Below are 22579 nucleotides of genomic sequence, written 5' to 3'. Positions count from 1 at the left end.
CAGAACTAAAGGAGAAAAAAAAAATTGAAGAAATAACAGCTGAAAATTTCCCAAATTTGAAGAAAAAAAAAGTTAACACATCCGGCAAGCTCAGTAACTCCACGCACTATAAACTCAAAGAGATCCTGGGGCTCCTGGGTGGTTCAGGTAACCATCTGACTTCTGCTCAGATTGGGGAGTCTGCTTATGCCTCTGTCCCTCCCTCCGCCCCTCCCCCTGCTCCTGCTCTCTCTCTCTCTCTCTCTCTCTCTCTCAAATAAATAAATACAATCTTTAAAAACAACAACAACAGCAAACTTAAAGAGATCCAGGCTCAGACTTGTCACTGCCAAGTGATATGAAAACGTTGAAAACATCAAGAGAACAACTTACCATGTGTAAGAGACCCACCCTATGAAGACTACTGACTGGCTTCTCACAAGAAAAGGCCAGAAGGCAATGCGAGGGCACATTCAAAAGAGTGAAAGAAAAAAAATTCATTCAAGAATCCAGGAAACCTATCTTTCAAAAATGAATCTGAAATCAACATTCCCACACGAACAAAAACAGAGTCTCTGTTACAGCAGGTCTGCCTTACAAGAAACACTGAAGGAAGATTTCTAGACTGAAACAAGTGATGGCATAGAGTAATTTGAATACACATGAAAAAAAAGGAGCACTGGTAAAGGTACATAAGTAATTATAAAAGTATATTTACATCTCTTTTCTTCTTTTAACTAACTGTAAACAACTGCAGAAAGACTATACACACGTGTATATTTTTTACATAAGTATGTATTTTTATAAACTATTGTCTTATTTATCCATATTATATTTCCATATAATAGAGATATAATCTATTTGGCAATAATAACAGCAAACAAGAGGGATGGAAACAGGTGAATTGAGATAAGAAATTGACACCAAGAAATTTACCAAGAAATTGGTAAATTGAATTTACAGGAAGAAATAAAGAAAATAAAGAGAAGCAGAAATCATAAATAAGAAGGCTAATAAAACACATTCTAAAATTATATTATTTCTTCTCCACTTCCTTAAAAGACAAACGATAACACATATCGTCATGATATGAATAAAAAGAATAGAAAATAAAAGGGCGTGTGTGGAGGGAATAGAACTAAAAAGATAGGAGATTTATATCCCTCACTGGAAATAAGTTACCAAAAATCTGAAGTAGATACTGATAATTTGCTGTATGTCATAAGCCCTAGAAGAAATATTAGAAGCATAGCTCAAAGAAAGATAGTTAAATAATTAAAAGGAATTAAAATGTTACATTGGAAACCATTGAATTATACAAAAGAAGGCAGTAAAACAGCACCAGAGTTACAAAGTCATCATGAGACACACAGAAAACAGAAGAAAATGACACACTTAAATCCAACTATATAAATAATAACATTAAAGGTGAATGGATTAAACAATACAATAAGAATGCACAGATTGTCAGACTGGACCAAAAGCAAGAACCAAGTCTGTTTTGCCTTGGCATTATTCGTAATATGCAAAAAGTGGAAGGAACCTAATGTCTATAATTTGATGACTTAGGTAGGCTGTAACACGAATGAGCCTTGAAAACAGTATGCTAAGTGGAAGAAGCCAGTCACAAAACACCAAATATTGTGCTTTTATTTATATAAAATGTTTAAAACGTGAAACACACAGAGACCAAAAATGAGACTAGCAGTTGCCAAGGGTTTAGGAGACAAGGAGAATAGGCAATGTCTGCTAAGAGACATGGGTATCTTTTCGCAGTGATGAAAATGTTCTAAAATTGGATTCCGGTGATGGCTGCAGAAGTCTGTTAATATTACAAAACCACTGAATTTTATACTGTAAATGGATGAATTTATCTTATATGAAGTATATTTCAATTAAAACTATTTTTAAAATTATGAAGAATTAGCCAAGTGTACAAAGTCTGGAAAGACAGGTCAGGCAAAGTGAAGAAAAACAGAGGTAAGAAATGGAAAGCTACAACAAATGCATGACTTCTCCGGTTCAGTGTTTGATGTTGATGAGACTGCAGAGGTGGGGAGGAATGAGCCTTGCAGGCCATACCAAGGAGGCTGCACTTAATTCTGTAAGGACTGGACAGATAATGATGGATTTATAAGTGGAATACTTATTTATAAGTAGGCAACTTTAAAATTTGAGCAGACCAGCCTTCTTTTGACAGCTGGGAAGATAGCTGGGAGGAGGAAAAGATGGTCAGGGAGCCCTGCCAGTGATTCAGGAGAGGTGGAGAGAGTCTGAACTCACACAAAGACTGGGAGGATGTAGAGAGAAATATTTAGAAGGAAATTGTTCAATTACTTTTCTGTGTGATTATAAATAAATGTGCATTTACACTGGAAGCATCTCTCTGCCTCTTATTGTAGGCTTCTAAGTTCCAGAATTAGACGAGCAAGATCACCTGCTTCATTCCTTTCGGGTTTTCCTATTATGAAAACAGCAGGGGGGAGTGGAGGAAGATGCGGGAAGGATGCATTGTGACATCCAATTATATTGCTAATCTCTGGAGCTGGCAAATAGGAGTCTATTCAGGGAAATGCGCTTCTTGCCAGTGGCATCTGCAAATTAATGTTGAAATGTGGTTTCCAGCTTGCAAAGAACTTAGGATTTCACTGCAGAGATTTAAAGGGAATTGGCACTCATTGCTTTCCACATCAGTGTACTCAAAATCAAAACCCTGCATAAACGTAAATATGAGCATATAATGTGCATTAAAGGTGAATTTATCCATATCAATCTTCAATTAAACTCAGCAAAGCTAAGAAATAGTAACATTTACAGCCCTCATCCTGGAACACAAGACACCGATGTAGGCACATCTTTGAGCTCTGACTCCAGGTCTCAGTTTTTGCCAGGTCACCACCAGCTCCGCCCACTATTTGCCAAATGCGAACTCCCCAAGCCTTCTCAGCTCTCAGGCCTCTGACCATGCTGCTCCATCTGCCCCCAAGGAAACTTCCCCAGTTTTGTTTTTTTGTTTTGTTTTGTTTTGTTTTTTTTACCTGCATAACTACTTCTTTTTCCAAACTCAGTTGGCACCTCAACTTCTCTTCAAAATGTTTCTTCAATGTTCTGGCCACAATGCTATACCTTCAACCATTCCCAAAAGAGAGACTAGGTTTTCCAATTTTCCAACGCTCTATATCAATTCTTACACACTTCCAATCTTTCACTTAATTGAATTTTACAAATTGAAATTTATAAAAATGAGATGTTTGGGTGTCTGTGTCCTGCAATCAAATCGCCTTAATCTCTCAGAGTCACAATTACCTCATCTAAAATCTGTGGTTATTAATAGCAGGACTGACCTTAAAACTGGTTCACAACCTTGTCTGCACATTGAAATTAACTAGGAAGCTTCAAAAAAATACATATGACCTTGTCCCATCTCCAGACATTTTATTTAATTGGTCTAGGATGTCACCTGGGTTTTTGAAATGGAAAAAAAATCTCCACCTGATATTACTGTGCACACAAGTGTGGGAAACACTGCCTTAAGGAGTTGTGAGGATTATATGGGATCATATGTGGGTGAGTTAGCAGCACATTGCCTGGTCGGTCCTAGACGTTTAAAATAATAGCTGCTGCTATTATTTGTGGACTTTTTAAAGATTTTACTTATTTATTTTGGAGAGAAAGAGAGAGCAAGTGAGCAGGGGGAGGAGCAGAGGGAGAGGGAAAGAGAATCTCATCTCAAGTAGATACCACGCTGAAAGCAGAGCTGGATGGCAGGGCTCGATCTCACGACCCTGAGATCATGACCTGAGCCAAAACCAAAAGTCTGGTGCTTAACCGACAGAGCCACCCATACGCCCCTGGACTTTTTAAATGGAAAAACCATACCTTACTTATTTTTTGACTGTGGCACATCGGTGAAATATATAATACAGGGATGGTGGCACTCAGTATATTTTTTATTGAATAAGTTAAGTCAGTATCAGATGAATGTCCCTCCAAAGATCTTTCAGTCTTATAGGAAAAGGGGGCAGAAAAACACAGAACTCCGGTCAAAAGCAGCAGGGAGCCGTTGAGCTCAGAGTGTCGGGGCAGTATAGAGGAGAATGGGGCAAGCGCACTCGCCCTGATCGAAACAGGGAGTTAATGAAAAAGATGAAGGAGGGAAAAAGGGAGGAGAATAGGACCTACCATTTCTAAGGCACTGGATTTTCTGCTAAGCATTTTGCACAAAGCTATCAAGTTCCCCAATTTTACACGTGAAGTGAAGACCCAGAAATTGAAAAATTTGCTCCAAATTCATCTCCTCCGTGGCAAACCCAGGATTGATTTTTGAGTTCTTTACATTCTAGATTCAGTTACTTAACTGCTGTGCTGAACTGTAAGAACAAAGAATCACCACACACTTCTGAGAAAAGGAGTTTTATATGGATTTCTTAGGCAGGGGTCCATGAATACATGGCCATAAGAATCGGTGCCCTTCTGAGGGTGTTTCTATACCCATCAGTTGGTCAATTCTCAGCTCAGTCTTTACTTTGCTAAAAAAATTATGATGAACCTGAAAGAACTGAATGCCGATAAAGGAAAAAAAACCTCTTAATCCATGAACTCATACCTTACACATGACTCAACCTGAGGTGGGCTCTTAGACCTAATTATAAGGACCAAAAAGTAGAAAACATCTAAAGGAAAACACAGAGGCAAACCTTTATGACCTTGGGTTCGGCAAATATCTCTTAGCTCTAAGAGCGGAGAAAACATTTTTTCTCTTTGAAAGTCACAGATAAGAAAATGAAAAGTTGAGACACATACTGGGAGACAACAGTTGTAAAATACATATTTCATAAGGACCTTATGCCTAGAATATATAAAGAACCATTATAACTCAATTATTAGAATACAATCCAATACAAAAATAAAAGTTTTTTTTCAAAAAGAGCAAAACATTTGAACAAACATTCAACAAAGAATGCATATAAATGTAAAAGAAGCAGATGAAAAGTATTTAACATCATTGATCTTAGGGAAATGCAAATTATAACCATATGTCCTACACTATGCATGTACTAGAAGGGGTAAAATTTAAAAGACTGACCAAACCAAATTTCGGCAGGAAGAGCACATAGCTCTCTTATACTTGCTGTTCTATATTGCTTGGAACGTAATGGTATATCCAATTTAGAAATGATTTGGCAATTTCTTTTTTTTTTTTAAGATTTTATTTATTTGACAGAGAGAGACACAGCGAGAGAGGGAACACAAGAGGGAGTGGGGGAGGGAGAAGCAGGTTTCCCGCTGAGCAGGGAGCCTGATGTGGGGCTTGATCCCAGGATCCTGGGACCATGACCTGAGCGGAAGGCAGATGCTTAATGACTGAGCCACCCAGGCACCCCATGATTTAGCAATTTCTTATAAAAGTAAATATACCGTATGACCAAACTATTTTGCTCCAAGGTTTACCCATGAAAAATGAAAATATACATCCATATAAAGACCTCTGTGCGAGGGTTCACAGCAGCATTATTCATAATAGTCCCAAACTAGAAAGAACCAAAATATCAGTTTGCTGGTAAATGGAGAAAAAAAAAAGTGGTGTATCCATCTATGGAAATAGATGAAGTGAAATTAAAAAGAAACAAATGATTGACAGATACAACAACATGAATAAATTCAAAAGTATTATACTGAGTGTTTCTATTTTATAAAATGCTAAAAAAAAAAAGGCACAGCAATAGTTTTGGAATGAGGAGTGGGGGGGGACTGGTTGCAAAGGGGCCCAAGAGAACTTTTTTTTGAAATTTCAGCAATGTTGTATATGTTGATTAGGTTGACAGTTACATTGTGTGTGTGTGTGTGTATGTGTGTGTGTGTGTGTGTGTGTGTGTGTGTCAAAATTCAATAAAATGTCTAATTAAAATGTTCAATCTTACGGAATGCAAGGTATACCTCAATAGAACTGATTTGAAAAGAATTCACAGAAGGAAAAGAAGGAAGGATCCCCCATCATTCTGGTGGGTATAAGGAGTATGTGAGAGGCTAGACCACAAAAACACAGTGTAAATGATGGGGTGATACTTTTGAAGTCAGGCATTACCCAAAGTCTACACTAATGTGAAATAGACATACACACCCTGTAGAAAGTGTTTTATTTAGATTATTTTCTGTGACACCAACTGCATTTAACACAGTGTCTGACACACAGAAGTTGTTTGAGAAACATCTATTGACTGCATTAATTTCTGCATTACCCTAGCAGATTAGCTCTGATTTACAGACTAGCTTTTCTTTTTCATAACTGTGTAATTAGAGTTTGTGATTAATATTCCTTTTTCTCAACAGAGAGACTAAAGAGATGAAACTTCAAAATAAGAAATGATACTATAATTTATTGTATAAAATGGTGAATACAAATCCTACCACTGTTTTTACAAAATTATAACTAGTATGAAAGAAAAGAGAAACCCAACTGTGATATGAGAGAAATCCTGGTAGGGTTATGAAATGTAATGCATTGATAGCCAACACCTCAGGTGCCACAGCACCTTCTATGTGGAAGGTGGAAAGAAACTGACTCTCCACATTTCCCTTGAGGTAATAAGAGGATTCAGGATGCTGTGCCCAATGTGATAGCCTGTGGATTTTCCATTTATGTCCCTTCTATCTAAATACAACAGTACATCTCAATCCTCTCTCAGCCTCGCCTGTGAGCGACATGAAAAAAAGGGGGGAAGAGTTTATCATTCTATTTCTGTCAGCATATGTTCAAAGAACTAATCAGAAGGCAAGATGAAGACAACCGGGCTTTGCTGAGTGCCTACCAGGTTGCCAATTCTCATACTCTATCAGTACATGCACCATTTCTATAGTCTAGTGATGATTTCCACTGTGCAGCTGGGAAAACAGCTCAGGGAGGTTATGCAACTCACTGAAGAGAAGGAAGAGCATGTATTTTATTAAGTTTCTGCTAGAACTCATTATTATGACTGAAAGAGAGTAAAATTTCACTTCCTGTTTTTGAACAACAATCACTAGGACTTGTGCAATTAATATGTGCCAGACACTATTATAAGTTGATAATTTGCTTGTATATACTCATTAAATTCTCAAAATAACTGTAAGGTATAGAAGCTATAATTAATATCATTTTACAGATGAGAAATAAGGAGGTATATGCTTATTTATCTTGTTCAAATCCATACTTAATTTGACAGTATTAAACACAGAGGCCTGGGTCCACGCTCTGCTTTTAATTCCTGCCTTTTCCACGGGTTGGAGATAAAGACAGTGAACTCAGTTGTGAATAAAACACAGGCTTAATGATTGCCCAAAACAGGGGACACCAATCCTTGTGCTCTCATTTTTTTCCTTATTACTCAGAATATTTGAATCTACTTCTCCTTTCACAGACTAGTAGATAACTTTAAATGAGAAAAATTGTATACCCCATTAAGTAGCAATGTGGTTTCCATTCTCATTAAATTGCTTATTAAAAAGAAATATGAAAGTATTGGATTGTGGGGTTTTCGTGTTTGTTTTTGACCTATTTTCTGAGCATAATGCTTCTATATCATCAGCCTCCTTTCCTCTCTCCCTTTTTCCTACATTCACTTTAAAGTCAAAAGACATTTAAGTTGGTAAGTAGTAAAAGAAAAAACAAACACACACACAAAACTAGAACCAGAACCTGTGTGCCTGCTGATCAGTCAGAAGCACGTACGTTGTTACCACATTGTGGCTGGCGTATGCTTGCTGGCTGGAATGACAAGACCCACCCAGGGCCCGTGCGCAGGAGGAGAACAAGTCAGAGAGGGAAGCTAGTTGCCATATACAAGCCAGGAGGAACTTGAACCTTTGCCCACCAACAAAGAAAAGCAATGTTTACAAAATTATTGCCACTTTTCTGCAAGAATTACTAACATCACCATCAACTCCCCTCGTGATTTGACACCATCCTGTCTTCCAGTTTCTCTTCTCTTGCCTCTCTCCACACGTACCACGCATTTCAGAAAGTTCCTATAATGATTTATTTAATACTAACACATGTCCAAACTGCCCTTCCTCTGGTTAGACTGTTTTCCCAATGAAGACTGCATTCTTCACTTACTCATTTGACTCTTTCCTTTCCTCTTTTCTTCATCTCTACAAATATTTACTGAGTACCCACCAAGCATAGACTTTTTGGTATAATGCCTTCAAGGTCTAATCCACTGCCACTCTTCCCCGTGAAATTTATCCCAACATAGTAGTAATAGGTTTACTGATCTTTGACTTTCCCTTCATTGACCCCATCCTCCCAAGAGCAGTAAATAAAGTACTTATAAAACACCATACTGTATGAAAATTAATTGCAAACTAGCCCATCAGCCTTACTAGACTGAGGGCAAGACAACCTTCATCCAACTCTGATTTCCCCATGCCTGTTACAAAATGTCAGTTGTGATGACTGGGGAAACAAAGGGGGGGGGATGTTAAATAAACAATATAAATATTCTCTTTCAGAGGGCCATGTACTAAAGAAACACTAGTACGTTAAGAAAGGCTGAAAGGGAATTCTAATTACCTGATTTCAAATGCTGGTTTTTTTCTACTACCTCAATGTCTATAGAATTTTAAAATTAAGAAGAAAAGCAGGGGTGCCTTGTTGGCTCAGTGGGTAGAGCAGGGAGGTTGTGAGTTCAAGCCCCATGCTGGGTGTTGAGATTACTTAAAACAAGAACAAAAACAAAACTCTTTCATACCAGATTAATTAAATGCCTAGGGCCTTGTGATTTAAAATGTGGCCCATTGGCCATCACAGTCAGCACTGTCTAGGGATTGCCTGAAATGCAAAATCTCAAACCTCATCCCAGACCTACTAAATCCAAATATCCCTTTGAAAAGATATACAGGTGATCCCTGTGTGAAAATTTATAAAACCACGAACATCTTCATTTAGTGAAGCAGGGCACTATAATTAAAATAACCAGAGTTGAACAGGCAACCTGTAAGACTGTGCTTGATTGGGACCAAACTCTTGCAGACAAACGTAACATTTAAATCCAAGCAGCATGCAATTAAAAAGGTTCAAATAAATGAAAATGTAAATACGGGATCACTATTATCCACAATTTATCTAAACTAAAAACAAATTTAATTCATAAAGAAAGGAGTGATATAATATCGAGTTAACGTAGTTCCTGCTCAATTTGAAACAAACAAAAAAATCCATTTTTAATAATATTATTTTAGAAGATTTTACAGATGTCAATGAATAAATTATCAGTGTATCAGCATATCAAATTTGTCCAAGGTAAAACCAAGCACGAAACCAAATCATTATAGCCAAGTCCTCTTATACATCTAAGATTAAAGACAATTTTCATGTATTATTTCCTTGTTAATTATTTTCCTATGTTAAAGACAGTTGAAAAAGAGAATGTATCTTTCATATCTCTGATTCCAGACAATGGTCAAGTGCAATTATGTTAAGAAATTGTATTCTGAGGGTTGCGGAAAGAGAGGTGGATAGGGGGATGGGGTAACGGGGTGATGAATATTAAGGAGGGCACGAGATGTGATGAGCACTGGGTGTTATTCACAACTAATGAATCATTGAACATTATATCAAAAACTAATGATGTACTATAAGTTGGCTATTTGAATTTAAATTAAAAAAAAAGAAATTAATTCAGTTCTTGGCCTCTATATTATTTTCTTCCCTTTAAAAAAGAAACTCTTGTAAAAAATTTATTAGGAAAATATATATTCCAACAATTTCATTTCCAAAAAGCTATTATGCCCTTAGTCCTAGATGCCATACAAAAACTAAAAAAATCAGCTGTTTCCTCTTCAGAATGTCCTCAAGATTCTTTTGCCTTAATTTATAAAAAAATAAAACAAATACATTTGCCTAAAATGAAGGGGATGAATTGCTCTTTCCCTGACTTTCAAGACAACTCTATATTTTAAAGGAGGAGAAAAGGGGCCTGGCATTTAGCTTTATACATCCAAGAGACTGCCAAGCCTGAAGGCCTGAGTTGAGAATATGTGATGCATTTCTCGAATGAGACTAAGTACAATTGTTTAGAGTCTGAAAATGTGACATCGTATTATCTTGAGAAATAAATTGCCCTCTGGGGAAAAAACCAAAACCAAAACCAAAATCAATTCATTGATAATAAAATGTGTCTAAAATATTTTGTAAAAGCCATTTGCATATATAATCTCATCTGATCCTGCTGAAGTGCATGTATTAATTTTGTCCATAGTTTACTAACAGAGGACTTGATACCCATAAGGCTAAGTGACCACTTAAGCTCAGTTTCCAGGTAAGTGAGAGAGGCAATAAAGAACCCGGATGCCCTGACTGCAAACATATATATTTTTTAACCACCTCAATGTACATTTACTAAGGAAGAAGAAAGGGACAAAATGTTCAGTAGATGATGCTTAGTTGATATAGATATTAGTCAAAGCTACAATACAGTCTTCCGTGAAAGTGTTTGTCTTTCTCTTGGACCATGTAATGTGCTCCTAGATCCCACAGTAGGGGCTTCTTAATTGTGTTACGTGGTTTGCCTGACTTGTCACCAGCAGCACTGATTACGCAAAAAGATTTTACCAAAATATGTTCATAGAGTTTCTATACATCATTTAATATAACCCACACGGATATTTTCAGCCTCAGGGAATGTTCTTATCTCCATTTCAAAGGTGGAGTAACAATGGTTGGGGGTCAGGATGGTAGGATATACCAGTTGTGACTTTGACAGAAGAGATTATACAACTGAGAAAAAAACTGAGAAGTGTATGTTGACGACTGTGAATTTTGGCTTCTGGCTAAAGAGCATGGGTTCAGAGCACTGAAATGATTTTCACTGCTTACTCCAATAATACACCCCACTCACATTCCCTGTTTATTTTACTATTAGCAATACATTGGATTCTACCCTAGCCACAAATCTTCCTAGGACTGAAAAACAATTACATCATGAACTTAAAGTTTCCTTCTGAAGGAGCCTTACAAGAGTGGGCGTAGAGAATAGAAAGGGCAAGTAGAGACAAAGAATAAAGAAGGAACCAAAACGAGAAGACTGTGAGGAAAACACCTTACTTTATAGATATGAGCTTGGCATCTCTGTGGGAATCAGATAGCATATAAAAAAAATCAACTATATATTTTTTTATTGGAGTGCAGTTAACACACAGTGTCAATTTAAAAATAAAAAAAATGAATTCATTTAAAAAACAAATATCTGATCAATCTTTAAAAAAGAATCAACTCCAATTGGAAGTGAGAAAGGAATTCAACAGTCAGAATTTTGTAAGAAGGAAAAAAATCTGCCTTGGAATGTTGAGAACCTTAATCACTAAATATTTATGACTTTATTTATTTATTTGAGAGAGAGAGAATGAGAGAGAGCACGAGAGGGAAGAGGGTCAGAGGGAGAAGCAGACTCCCTGCCGAGCAGGGAGCCCGACGTGGGACTCGATCCCGGGACTCCAGGATCATGACCTGAGCCGAAGGCAGTCACTTAACCAACTGAGCCACCCAGGCGCCCCTAATCACTAACTATTTAGAATGAGAAGCAATGTCATCAGCAAGATTAGCTACTTCATGCAAGAGACTAGGATGGAAGGTGCTACAGGACCCTTGTAATGTGAAGATTCTTCTGTGGGTAAAGACTTACGAAGTAAGTTGATCTGACTGGTTTCTAAAATGGGCCTTGTTAAGGCTAAATGACAGTGGTAGAGGCTAAGATACCCTGGAATCTCTCTTTAAGCAAAATGAGTTAATTAGAGAAAGACAATTATCATATGATCTCACTCATATGTAGAATTTAAGAAACAAAACAGGATCATAGGGGAAGGGAGGGAAAAATAAAGCAAGACGAAATCAGAGGGGGAGACAAATCATAAGGGACTCTTAGTCATAGGAAACAAACCGAGGGTTGCTGGGGGAGGGGAGGGGGATGGTGTAACTGGGTGATGGACATTAAAGAGAGCACATGTTGCAATAAGCACCGGGTATTGTATAAGAATGACGCATCACTGACCTCCACCTCTAAAACTAATAATATATTATAGGTTAATTAATTGAATTTCAAAAAAATAAAAAATTGTTTGTTACAAATATGTAAGAAAAAAGAGAGACAGACCAGGGCCAGTGAGTGAAGTGTAGCGTTGTTGGAGTGAAAGACTCCCAGTGGGTACTACTTAGGCATTCTTCTCAAGCCTTTGGAAGCTGCACATTCCTTGTTATAAACCATGAAATTTATGGAGAACTCTTCTTTTTAAAATTCCTCTAAATTGTGTCTGCTGCAGTGGCTTCGTATGCATTTACCTTCAGAGGTAATTGGCTTCTTCTCTGTTATTACGCGTAGGTTAACAAACACCCTAGTAACTGAGTAACAGTGATGAAATGAAATAAAATAAATCAAGTCACAAATATACTTCCAAAATGTCTCCTGCCATGACAAAGGGGAACATCAAAATGTGTTGCCAAAAGAGGAAGTATTCAAAGAATAATAACTTGCTCTTGTCTTCTGAAATTATATTTGGCATCGTCAAGAAGATAAAGGATATGGAAAAGAAGGCATTTTTAAAAAATTGCATAATGAGTGAAATTAATGTAAGTTATCTTCACTGTTCTTTTTATTTTATATTACAAATAAAAGAGTATGTGTATTTAGAACAGAGATATTAATGTGATTGTTCTATATTTTAGAGATGAAAAGCTATTTGAGGATGTTTTAGGCCCTGAGCCATACTTCTATAGGGTACTCAAATTTGACTACAAAAGGACACAATATCTAATCTATAAATTAGAACCTAAGATGAGTTCTGATCAGAAACATGTATTAAATTTTCAGTGTGCTCAGAAAAAAAGAAGATGCCTCACATTGAAATATTATATATATCTATATTTATATTTATATTTAAACATACTGAAAATGAAACCATTTAGGACCTAAGGAAATCAGTGCATCAGTTTGCACATGTCCTACTTGGGTCTGAAACGGCAGTATACTGAGCAAGTCCCAGAAGGAGAGTGATTCCCCCTGCAAAGGTCTCATGATGGTGCCACTGCTCTATATATGCTCCAAGCAAGGAAATGTACGTCCAGCTGAAACTAATAAATAAAAGACGGGCGCCCCTCTCAGTGGGGGGAGGGCGGCAGCTTGTTAGGCCAAGACCCACATGCAACATGATAAATAGGATGAGAATCGGTAGGGAAAGTCCGTGATCCAAGGATCACCCCGCTCTCTCAGAACAAGGGAGAAATGTTCTAAGGCTGATCTGAAGTTCATTGTCTTCCTTTTGTTTTTTGACACAAGAGTCCCACTCGTGCCCTTCTCTAACATTCCTTAGCATATAGAACACTTCTCTTTGAAATATATGTAACAATTATTATTTCCTGGGACAGTAAGACAACGGTGTGGAAATCTTGCAGGGTAGCTCTGCAGAAACTGAAGACTGGCTATAGGCAAAATATTTAGAGCTCATTCAGGAACGGCAAACAGGTTTATCTCGAGTACCAACTGTGACTGGCCTTTAGGATCTGCTTCACAGCTTGGAAGGAGAATGATTTTGAGGCTAGATCCAAGCTCAGTGGGAAAGAGCACCACGACACATTAGCAAGTTATGGAATAGGTACAGGGTGTGGGGTAGGGACACACAAAGATACACATTTTAGAACGTATTCACAAGCACACTTAAAATATTTTGTCTTCCTATGTGATAGGGCGTAACATTTTTTTTTTTTCAAATCCTGAGCTAATGGTAAAATTTGGTTAAAATGGTAAAATTTAAAAACATTATTTAAAGTTATAAACACTTTCTAAAAATCATTTCTAACATAACCATCAGCCTGGCAGAGACTGTATCTGTTTTCTAATAAGTAAACAGATTGAGAGAAACTTGGAACAAACATGATTTATGCCCAGTAACAGCTTAGAATGGTAGAAGCTAAGGGCCAATATGTAAAGCAATGGTTCTTAAACAGTTAAACTTTGGATGTTTATAGAACATTTGATAATCTGATAATTTACACAAACTTCATTCTAAGAGAAATGCCTTATGAAAACTCACAAAAATGATGAGCAAATTCTGAGGAGTCAATACATTCCTGAAATGCATCCACTGACTTCAAATCCTTCACTAAAAGCATAAATTGGGAAGCACTTCGCTCAGTGCCTGACAGATAACATACATGCTCAATCAGTAATTTTGAACAAATGAGTGAACATGAAGTCAGGAAATTCATACTGAAGTTGTGTCACCATAGATATTTCACTTTAAAACTCTGAGCTTCTTTTCTTAAAAAGTCCTGCGCTTTTGGTGATTTTCACCAAAATTGGATTTTGGAGAATCCCAATGTTTTTGAAGAAAATTTAACGTTTACTAAATTTCAATTTGTTACAACTTCTGATAAGAAACATCTGTGTCCTTTTATAACCTGAATGTCTCCTCCATTATCAGATAAATAATGAAAAAAATAAATGAGGCTTGTTGGCTTTTGTGTGTTAAGCATAGACTCAACAAGGCTGAAAAGTTGTTTTGACTGGGAGGTCAATTAATTTTCTCTTGTGTCCTACCCACAGAACATACCCTATTCTGTAGTTTTAAAAACATGTAGGGTGGACCACAAGAACATAGGGAGTCAGAAAAGAAATCTCTGTCCCAAGAAATTGCCAATTCTAAACTGAAAGCAGCATATTTTTGCACTGAAAAATGCTTATGTTTTTAAGGAAATGCATTGAGTTTTAGTTGCCAACAGATGTTATGGGTTTTTTTGTCATCAAGTTATATTTCCAGCTATACATGTTTGCCCTTTAGATCTCTGAGTGCATTAGGAAATAGTTCTTGAAAATATAATCTATAAATAACCCTAAGAAACAAAATAGAATATAACTGGGAAAAATGTAATATAGTGGGGTCAAAGACCAAGATTAGAATAAAAACTCTGCCACTTACAAGTTTTGTGACTCCAGACAAGTCTTTTAACATCTCTAGGCTTTGTTTTTCTGATGCATGATAAGGTGACATTATTACCTGCCCCCACTGACTCACAGAATTATTTAAGTCACAAATGAATGTGTTTTGAAAACCTTAAAGTTTGTCAAATCAAGTACGTAAGTAAAATCAGCAACCCTTCTCACCTTTTCTCCAAGAAGCCTACGCTTTAGCGCCAAAGCTCATTTAACTGGAGATAATTTGACACTTGTAACAAATGACTGGCACCAAAAATGCTTTGCTCATTAAAAAATGGTTTAACACATAAATGAGATAAATGTAAGATAATGAGAGGCAGATGCACAAAAATTACCTTAAATTACACAGGGGTTTAAAAATTATGGGGCAACTGCTTATAGAAGATTCAAATCATCAAAAAATAATGACATTTGTTGGTATTTATACAAGGAAATTCATGTGGCAATGTTCCTGCTTTCAGGAGCAAACAACAGTGGGGATTATCAAGTTGAGCACATCTGGTTTCTAGAGAAAATACCAAAGAGAACACATGCCATGTTGATGTCTGAGTTTCGGAGGGAACGGGTATATGTGGTGTGTCACCAAATATGCTGGAATAAATATCAGAATGTTGATACAATAATATAAATATATACTGTGAAATAGTTATCAAAGTAGTAACTATAAATCTGTCAGATATACTTGACATGATACTCCAACAAGTCAGCTCAATTTTAAATGAATGAATGAATGAATGAGTGAATCTACTATGATAGTTTCAATCTATTAACAAATTTGCTTTTTAAATAAATATTTTGGTGGCCTTTACTGTCAAACTTCTGAAGGCCTCAATTCCCTCACTGTTATGGATTCCCACAACTTCTCTTCTCTCTCTAATAGGGGTTGGAATGAGGATGCAATAATGTTCATAACAGCAGTGGGTACAGTATAAATGCTAGGTATATGGAAGGCATAGTGATTCTCATCCTGTTTCCTATTTTTGTGATGTGAAATGAAAAGGCCAGCTTGTCTCCTTCCATAGTGAAAATTCATAAAGTGAACTTAAGTTTGTAAATCTAACTGAACAGCTAAAATCTTAGCAACTTTTATTAGCCAACACTTGTGATCTTTAGAAGTTACAATAGCCAAGATATGGAAGCAACTACACACACACACATACACACACACACACAGGCAATGGAATATCACACAGCCAAGAAAAGGATGAGATCAGCAAGATGGGGGGCTAGGAGGTCCCAACACTTGTCTCTCCCACAAAAACAATAAATAAACAACTACAAACAGATGAAAATAGGTCAGGGAAAGCTGTGAACTACAATGAAGAAGCAGCCAAAACACTGTGGAACTCAAATCAGGATGGCCGAATAGAAAACCATAGGAAGCATTTAATTTATGCCACCCCACCCCCCAGTCCAGGGTAGCTCAGTGCCAGGAGGAATCCCTACAGAGAAATCTCACCCCATAGGAAAAGGGAGAACAGAAGAACCCCAGCAAGCCTCAACCACTATGGAAGTTTGCAGCCTTTGCCACACCAAGGATTTGCATAGTTTACTCCAATGCTGAGCCCAGCTGATGGAGCCTTCCAGAGTCCCTGCTGCTACATCCCCTCCCCAGGGCTGGAGCTGTTGTTGCAGTGAGACATGCCCCTAGGGTTCCCAAACCCCACTTTCTGGGATTGGGATGCATGCCTCAGTGCTTTGCCATAAATGTGACGAGAGCTGCCACTGCTCTGAGCCCTGCCTTCCAAGTTCCCAGGTCCTGGCTCTGACCAGTCATTGCTGAGGACCACCTGGCAGATGCTCTGAGCCCTGCGCCTGGGTCCCAGGTCATGGTTCTAGGCTGTCAGTGCCAGGACTGTGCCGATGCCACTCTGAACACCACTTTAAGTATATACGATTGCATTTATCAATTATTCTTCAATAAAGTAAAAAAAAAATCAAAACTCAAAAAAGTGTACTAGGTATCAGTAACATCCCAATTTTTCAATAATTTTAGTGAATTACTTTATAGTTATATGTATGTTCAATAAAAATTATATCTCAAGTTGGAAATAACACATTTTTCATCATAGTAAAATCACAACACACACATATACAAATAGACAGCTGCACAAATATTTATAAAGTTAAAGCTGAGACACTCTGGCATATACATATGAAAAATCATTCATTTAGATTTTTACAAAGAAATTATTAAAGGATGCTTTATGTTTCAAAATTATGTGAAAAAGCAGAATATATAATCTATATTAACATATATATATATATAAACCAAAAGGCAGATTATGCCTAGTATAAAAGGAAATAAACAGAAATATAAAATGTTTCCAAGTATTGCGTGCTTTGAGTGATGGGACTTTAAGTGGAATTTTTAGGGTTTTTTAGAAGATTTTATTTATTTATTTGAGACAGAGAGAGAGAAAGAGTGATCAGGGGTGGGAGGGGGAGGAGCAGAGGGAGATGGACAAACAGACTCTGCACTGAGCACGTAGCACGATGTGGGGCTCAATCCCATGACCCCAAGGTCACGACCTGAGCCAAAATCAAGAGTCAGAAACTTAACCAACTGAGCCATACAGGTACCCCGGATTTCTCTTAGCTTTTCAAAATATTTTTCTACAATGAGAAAATAATACTTCTGAAATTAAACAAGTGGATATAGTAAAAGTAAAATAGAGCAGTAAAATAGAGAGTAGATGGTCCAGAGAATATCATCTCCAAGTGGAATCAAGGAGGACAAAAAGTAACGCGAGTCTTGGGTAACTAACAGCAGGGCCTCACTTCTTCCTTTAGTGGAGAATGTTTACTACTGGCAGCCTTCCCAATCAAAAGCCAGCTCTCAAACAAAAATAAGGATACTGAATTTATCAACATGTCTGGCAACTGTCAGCACATACCATACATTCGTCCTCCAAAGTCTATCTTTATTACAAACTATCAAATCTATTCAAAACTGAACAGATTTTCAGGGAAACTACTTGAAATGGAATCCTCTACTACTCATCTTATTACCTAAGATATTCTGTGGGTTCATTTTCAAAAGTGCATGAGTGAACCTCTGTGGTCACATGCCCTTTGGGGCTATGTATGTGAGTTCCTACCACATACTGCCATGACACATCTATTTGCGTATGCATGTATGCATACGCATGTACCCGTGTGTGTGTGTGTGTATATATATATATATATATGTATGTATCTATATATATACATAATATATATTCATTTATTCATTCAATATATGTTTTCACAAGATCTAAAATGTACATTGCTGATATAGTAGTAGGCAAATCAGATGAGTGAATACCATCAAGATGAATGAATGAATACATCATAGCAGAAACTGTTTTCACAATGGAAGCTGAAAATATTAAGGTCTCACTTCTTTTGCATGGATACATGACCAAGTTTAGGGAAATATCTTAAAAAATTCTCCTCCTTTACAAAAACTAGGACACTGAAGAACAAGTGCCTTTTCCTTTTCTTCTTTGACTTTGTACAGAGTTGGACAAAGACAGCCTATAAATCTTTAACCACTATCATATATGGGGCGGGGGGGAATCAAAACTTAGTAAGTTGAGGATCATGATATGGAAAGGTAGGAAAACCAAAAAATTTGGTCCTGTTGACACTGTTTAGCTACTGAATAAGCTAAAAAATTGTCCTGTTTATAAACCTCTTGTTATTTAATAAAAATCTTGCTGCTAAATAGCTTTTTGGGGAGTGTATATGCTGAAGGAATCCTAATTTATGCAGCTTCATGGTCTATTCACACACAATTCACCTGATCTCATATGTAAGTGCTCCTTTCAAAGTGACATTGAAATAATAAGGCTTACAAATAATGTCTCATTTTCAAGTCATAGAGTTTCAACAAATCCTGATTTGGGTAATTTTTGAAAGTTGATAAATTACTAATGTATATTCAACAACTGGCATATTACAAAGAAGTAAATCACTGAAAATTATTGGATCTCCTTATTCTCTTCTCCCAAATTTTCTTTTCGCTAACTCTCCAATTTGGGAAATGAAATTCAAAAGATTTAAAAAGCCTCATATGATCTATCTTCACATTAATTTCTCAGCCTACTGCCTAAAACATATCAGCTCTAGGGAGCTAGGATTTGTTTCATTTCATTCCTGATATTAAGTTAAGCTAATTCACAGAGAACTGGAAATTTCTCTACAAATGAAAATACACATACACACAGACATGCATGCCCTTTCTTTTCCAATTTCAGGGATTTATTGCTGATGACTGCAAAGAGCTAAGGCCAACCTGAATATAAAAGTTAAGATACCCTGAGCTCGAGTCTCAGTATGAAAGATTAAAAGTAGACAGACAAATGCCTTCGGTTTTATACTTTCATCTACTTACGACATAAAATGAACAGAGTGCTGAGAAGCAGGGGTCTGTAAGCATTAATGAGAATTAATTCACAGTTTTCTTGGTGTGCTGGGGAATATCTTGTTGTAAATGAGGTCAAAGAAATGGCAAGAAGCATATTTATGTAAGAGTAAATGGCAAGATAATGTCCGGATTCATGCGTCACATAGAATGAGTAGCAAATATTGGTTGACATAATAGGAACACCTTCCCCTGACTCTGAGCCAAAAGTAAAAGGGCTAAAGAAGAGAAATGTGTCATTTCTTATTATTTTCATTAGAAAAATTGCAGGATTTTCCAACCATTAAGTAAAATGAGGAATTATTATCCCTCTTTAATTTAAACCTTGTGCTTGTAGATTGAGCTGATCATTGTAATGAAAATATTTTTTAAAAAATTATTACACACAATGTAATTCGTATTTATTATTTATTAAGCAAATCATTACTCCTACTCCAAAGAGCCTAAAATTCCATGATTTTACTGCATTTGGAAATGCACATGGACCATAAGCACAACAATTAAAGACAACTACCTTTTATCTCCCCCTGTTCAAGGGAGATAAAAGAAAGTTTCATCTTGTTGCTGTAACAAACTACCATGAACTAAGTGGCTTAAAACCAAACAAACCAAAACAAAACACTTCTACTCTCTTATAGTTCTGAGAGTCTGAAATCTGAAATAAATTTTATGGGACTAAGATCAAGGGGTTGGTAGGGCTGGTTCTTTCTGGAGGTTGTAGGAAGGAAATTCTACATTACACTGTCTTTCCTCCTCCAGCTTCTGTGATCACATAATCTTCATATTTAGGCCTTTTTGACTTACTCTTATAAGGACTTGTATGATTATATTTAGGTTTCACCTGGATATTTTGGAAAAACCTTCCTATCTGAAGATCCTTAACTTAATCACATCTGCAAAGTCTCCTTTGCCATAAGGTATGAGATTCATAGGTTGCAGGAATTAGCAAGTGGATATCTTTGCAAGGCCATTATTCCGGTAGATGTCTACCTATACATGTATCTTGACTTGACAGTCTTGTAAAGAAAAGTATCAATAATTAAAATCAATCAACAATGATTAAATACAAAGACTCTTAGTAATAAAAAGATTTATGCAAGGATCTCTGGAGGTCAAGAATATAGACCACCATTGGATCTCATCTCTGGAAATTCACTCAATCTATGCTGTCCTTAATGTAAATACTCTGAAAGACCACACTCTTCAATATTGAATTAAAGTAACTGAAGGTTACAAAGGGACTTTAAACACTTTGGAATGATGCCTGCCTTTGATTAAGAATGTACCCAGGAAACCATATCTGCATTTGTCTCCATTAATTAAGAAGGCAAGAAAATCAACGTGTCTTCAATGCAGTCAAATACAGCTGTAATTCTTACAAAAATCCAGAAATTAAATTTAAGCTAAATGATATTATAGTTTGCGTACTGGGAGGGTAAAGGTTTGGAAAGGGAGAAAGATGCTCACCTTAAATAATAAATCCTTCTTCCCATAACGAAGCTCCTTCAGCTGGGCTTGGATTTTTTTTGACTGCAAGAACAGAAACATAGATTAGTGCCTCAATTTCATTTATATTTTCAAACTTAAAGATGAAAATTATTTTAAACTGTACAAGAGTGAATTTTGCAGTCAAGCAAAAGCTCAATCTCTGCCTTCCAAGTTGGACTTCCAGCTAGCCTAGGCAGGAGGACAAAACCAAAGGTGTGCAAAAGAACCATGTTGTTTAATTTTTGTAGAAATTTTACTTTTTAACTTTTAATTTTTGAGTATAGTTGACACACAATAGGAACCATATTGTTTAAAAGGCAATATTTAAAGAAAATAGTTTATTGTTTCTCTCCCCAGCTTCTCCTCCTGCCAAAAAAGAATACACACACACACACCCCACACACACATACACACACACACACACACACACACACACAGAATTTTAGTCACCAGAGTATGTCCAACAATCCAATTTTAGATGCTAAATATACCTATGTATATGTATGCCTCAGTTTTCTCTGCTTATTTACAATTACTTCCTTTTTAAGATCAAATATGTGAAATTTAAACTGACAACCAAGTTTGAATTTGATGTATGCCCAAAGGGAAGGCAGCAAGCAAATGTGACAGGAAGCAAAGAAAACAGCTAGAATGCTAAGATGCTGAGGTGAAGGGTGTTTGCTCTGTAGAAGAATGCACTTTTTAAGAGAACTATGCCAAATATAAAAGTGCTTTATAACAAGAAAATTTCTCTCAGCAGGACACGTTTGCCTACTAATGGAAAGATACCTGGTGAACCACAGATGATGATCCTGTCTTCCCATTTTTCCAGAGCAGACCCAATTTCAAACATTCTAACATAAGGACCTCAGTTATTTGTCTTTCTGTATCTAAAATTACAGGTTCTGACCCCTCCGTAGGAGAACAAAAACACAAATAGATTATCATAGTCACATAAAAAATGATAATTGAAAAAAATAGTAAAATAGGTGAATAGGAATATAAAATGGTATAGTCACTTCGGGAAACAGTTTGGTGGTTTCTTATAAAGTTAAACATACATAAACTGCATAATACAGCAATTCTTTCTACATACATAAATGTTTATAGTATCTTTATTCATAAGAGTCAAAAGCTGGAAACAACCTACAAGTCCATTAACTGGTAAATAGCAAACATTTTATGGTACATTCATGAAATACTACAATACTGTTGAGCAATTTTAAAAAAGTGAATTAAGTACCGAAGCATGTAACAGTGTGGATAGAAAAAAAAAACAGTGTGGATGGAGTTTTTTTTATTTTTATTTTATTTTTTTTAATGTGTCACTCTGGTGAATAACTAGATTTTTTTTATTTTATTCTGTTATGTTAATCACCATACAATATACATCATTAGTGTTTGATGTAGTGTTCCATGATTCATTGTTTGCGTATAACACCCAGTGCTCCATGCAGAACGTGCCCTCCTTAATACCCATCACCAGGCTAACCCATCCCCCCACCCGCCTCCCCTCTAGAAGCCTCAGTTTGTTTCTCAGAGGTCTCTCATGGTCTTTCATGGTTCGTCTCCACCTCCGATTTACCCCCCCCTTCATTTTTCCCTTCCTGCTATCTTCTTCTTCTTTTTTTTTTTTTAACATATAATGTATTATTTGTTCCAGAGGTACAGGTCTGTGATTCAACAGTCTTACACAATTCACAGCGCTCACCACAGCACATACCCTCCCCAAAAGCATTAT

At 36.6% G+C, this 22579-nt stretch overlaps 1 protein-coding gene across 5 annotated transcripts in view; it reads right to left on the bottom strand.

Moving 5' to 3' along the window:
• The window catches only part of LUZP2 (leucine zipper protein 2), a 474590-nt gene that overhangs the window by 91121 nt on the left and 360890 nt on the right, over positions 1-22579 (bottom strand). For all 5 annotated transcript variants that reach the window (XM_027580791.2, XM_027580792.2, XM_027580793.2 and 2 more), the window contains one exon: positions 20818-20880. In XM_027580791.2, coding sequence (XP_027436592.2) covers positions 20818-20880 — 63 coding nt within the window. The remainder of the gene's footprint in view (positions 1-20817; positions 20881-22579) is intronic.

The sequence above is a fragment of the Zalophus californianus genome, chromosome 11, assembly GCF_009762305.2.
Source record: "Zalophus californianus isolate mZalCal1 chromosome 11, mZalCal1.pri.v2, whole genome shotgun sequence".
In the NCBI taxonomy this organism is placed as follows: Eukaryota; Metazoa; Chordata; class Mammalia; order Carnivora; family Otariidae; genus Zalophus; species Zalophus californianus.
This window is presented reverse-complemented; position numbering and strand designations above follow the sequence as displayed.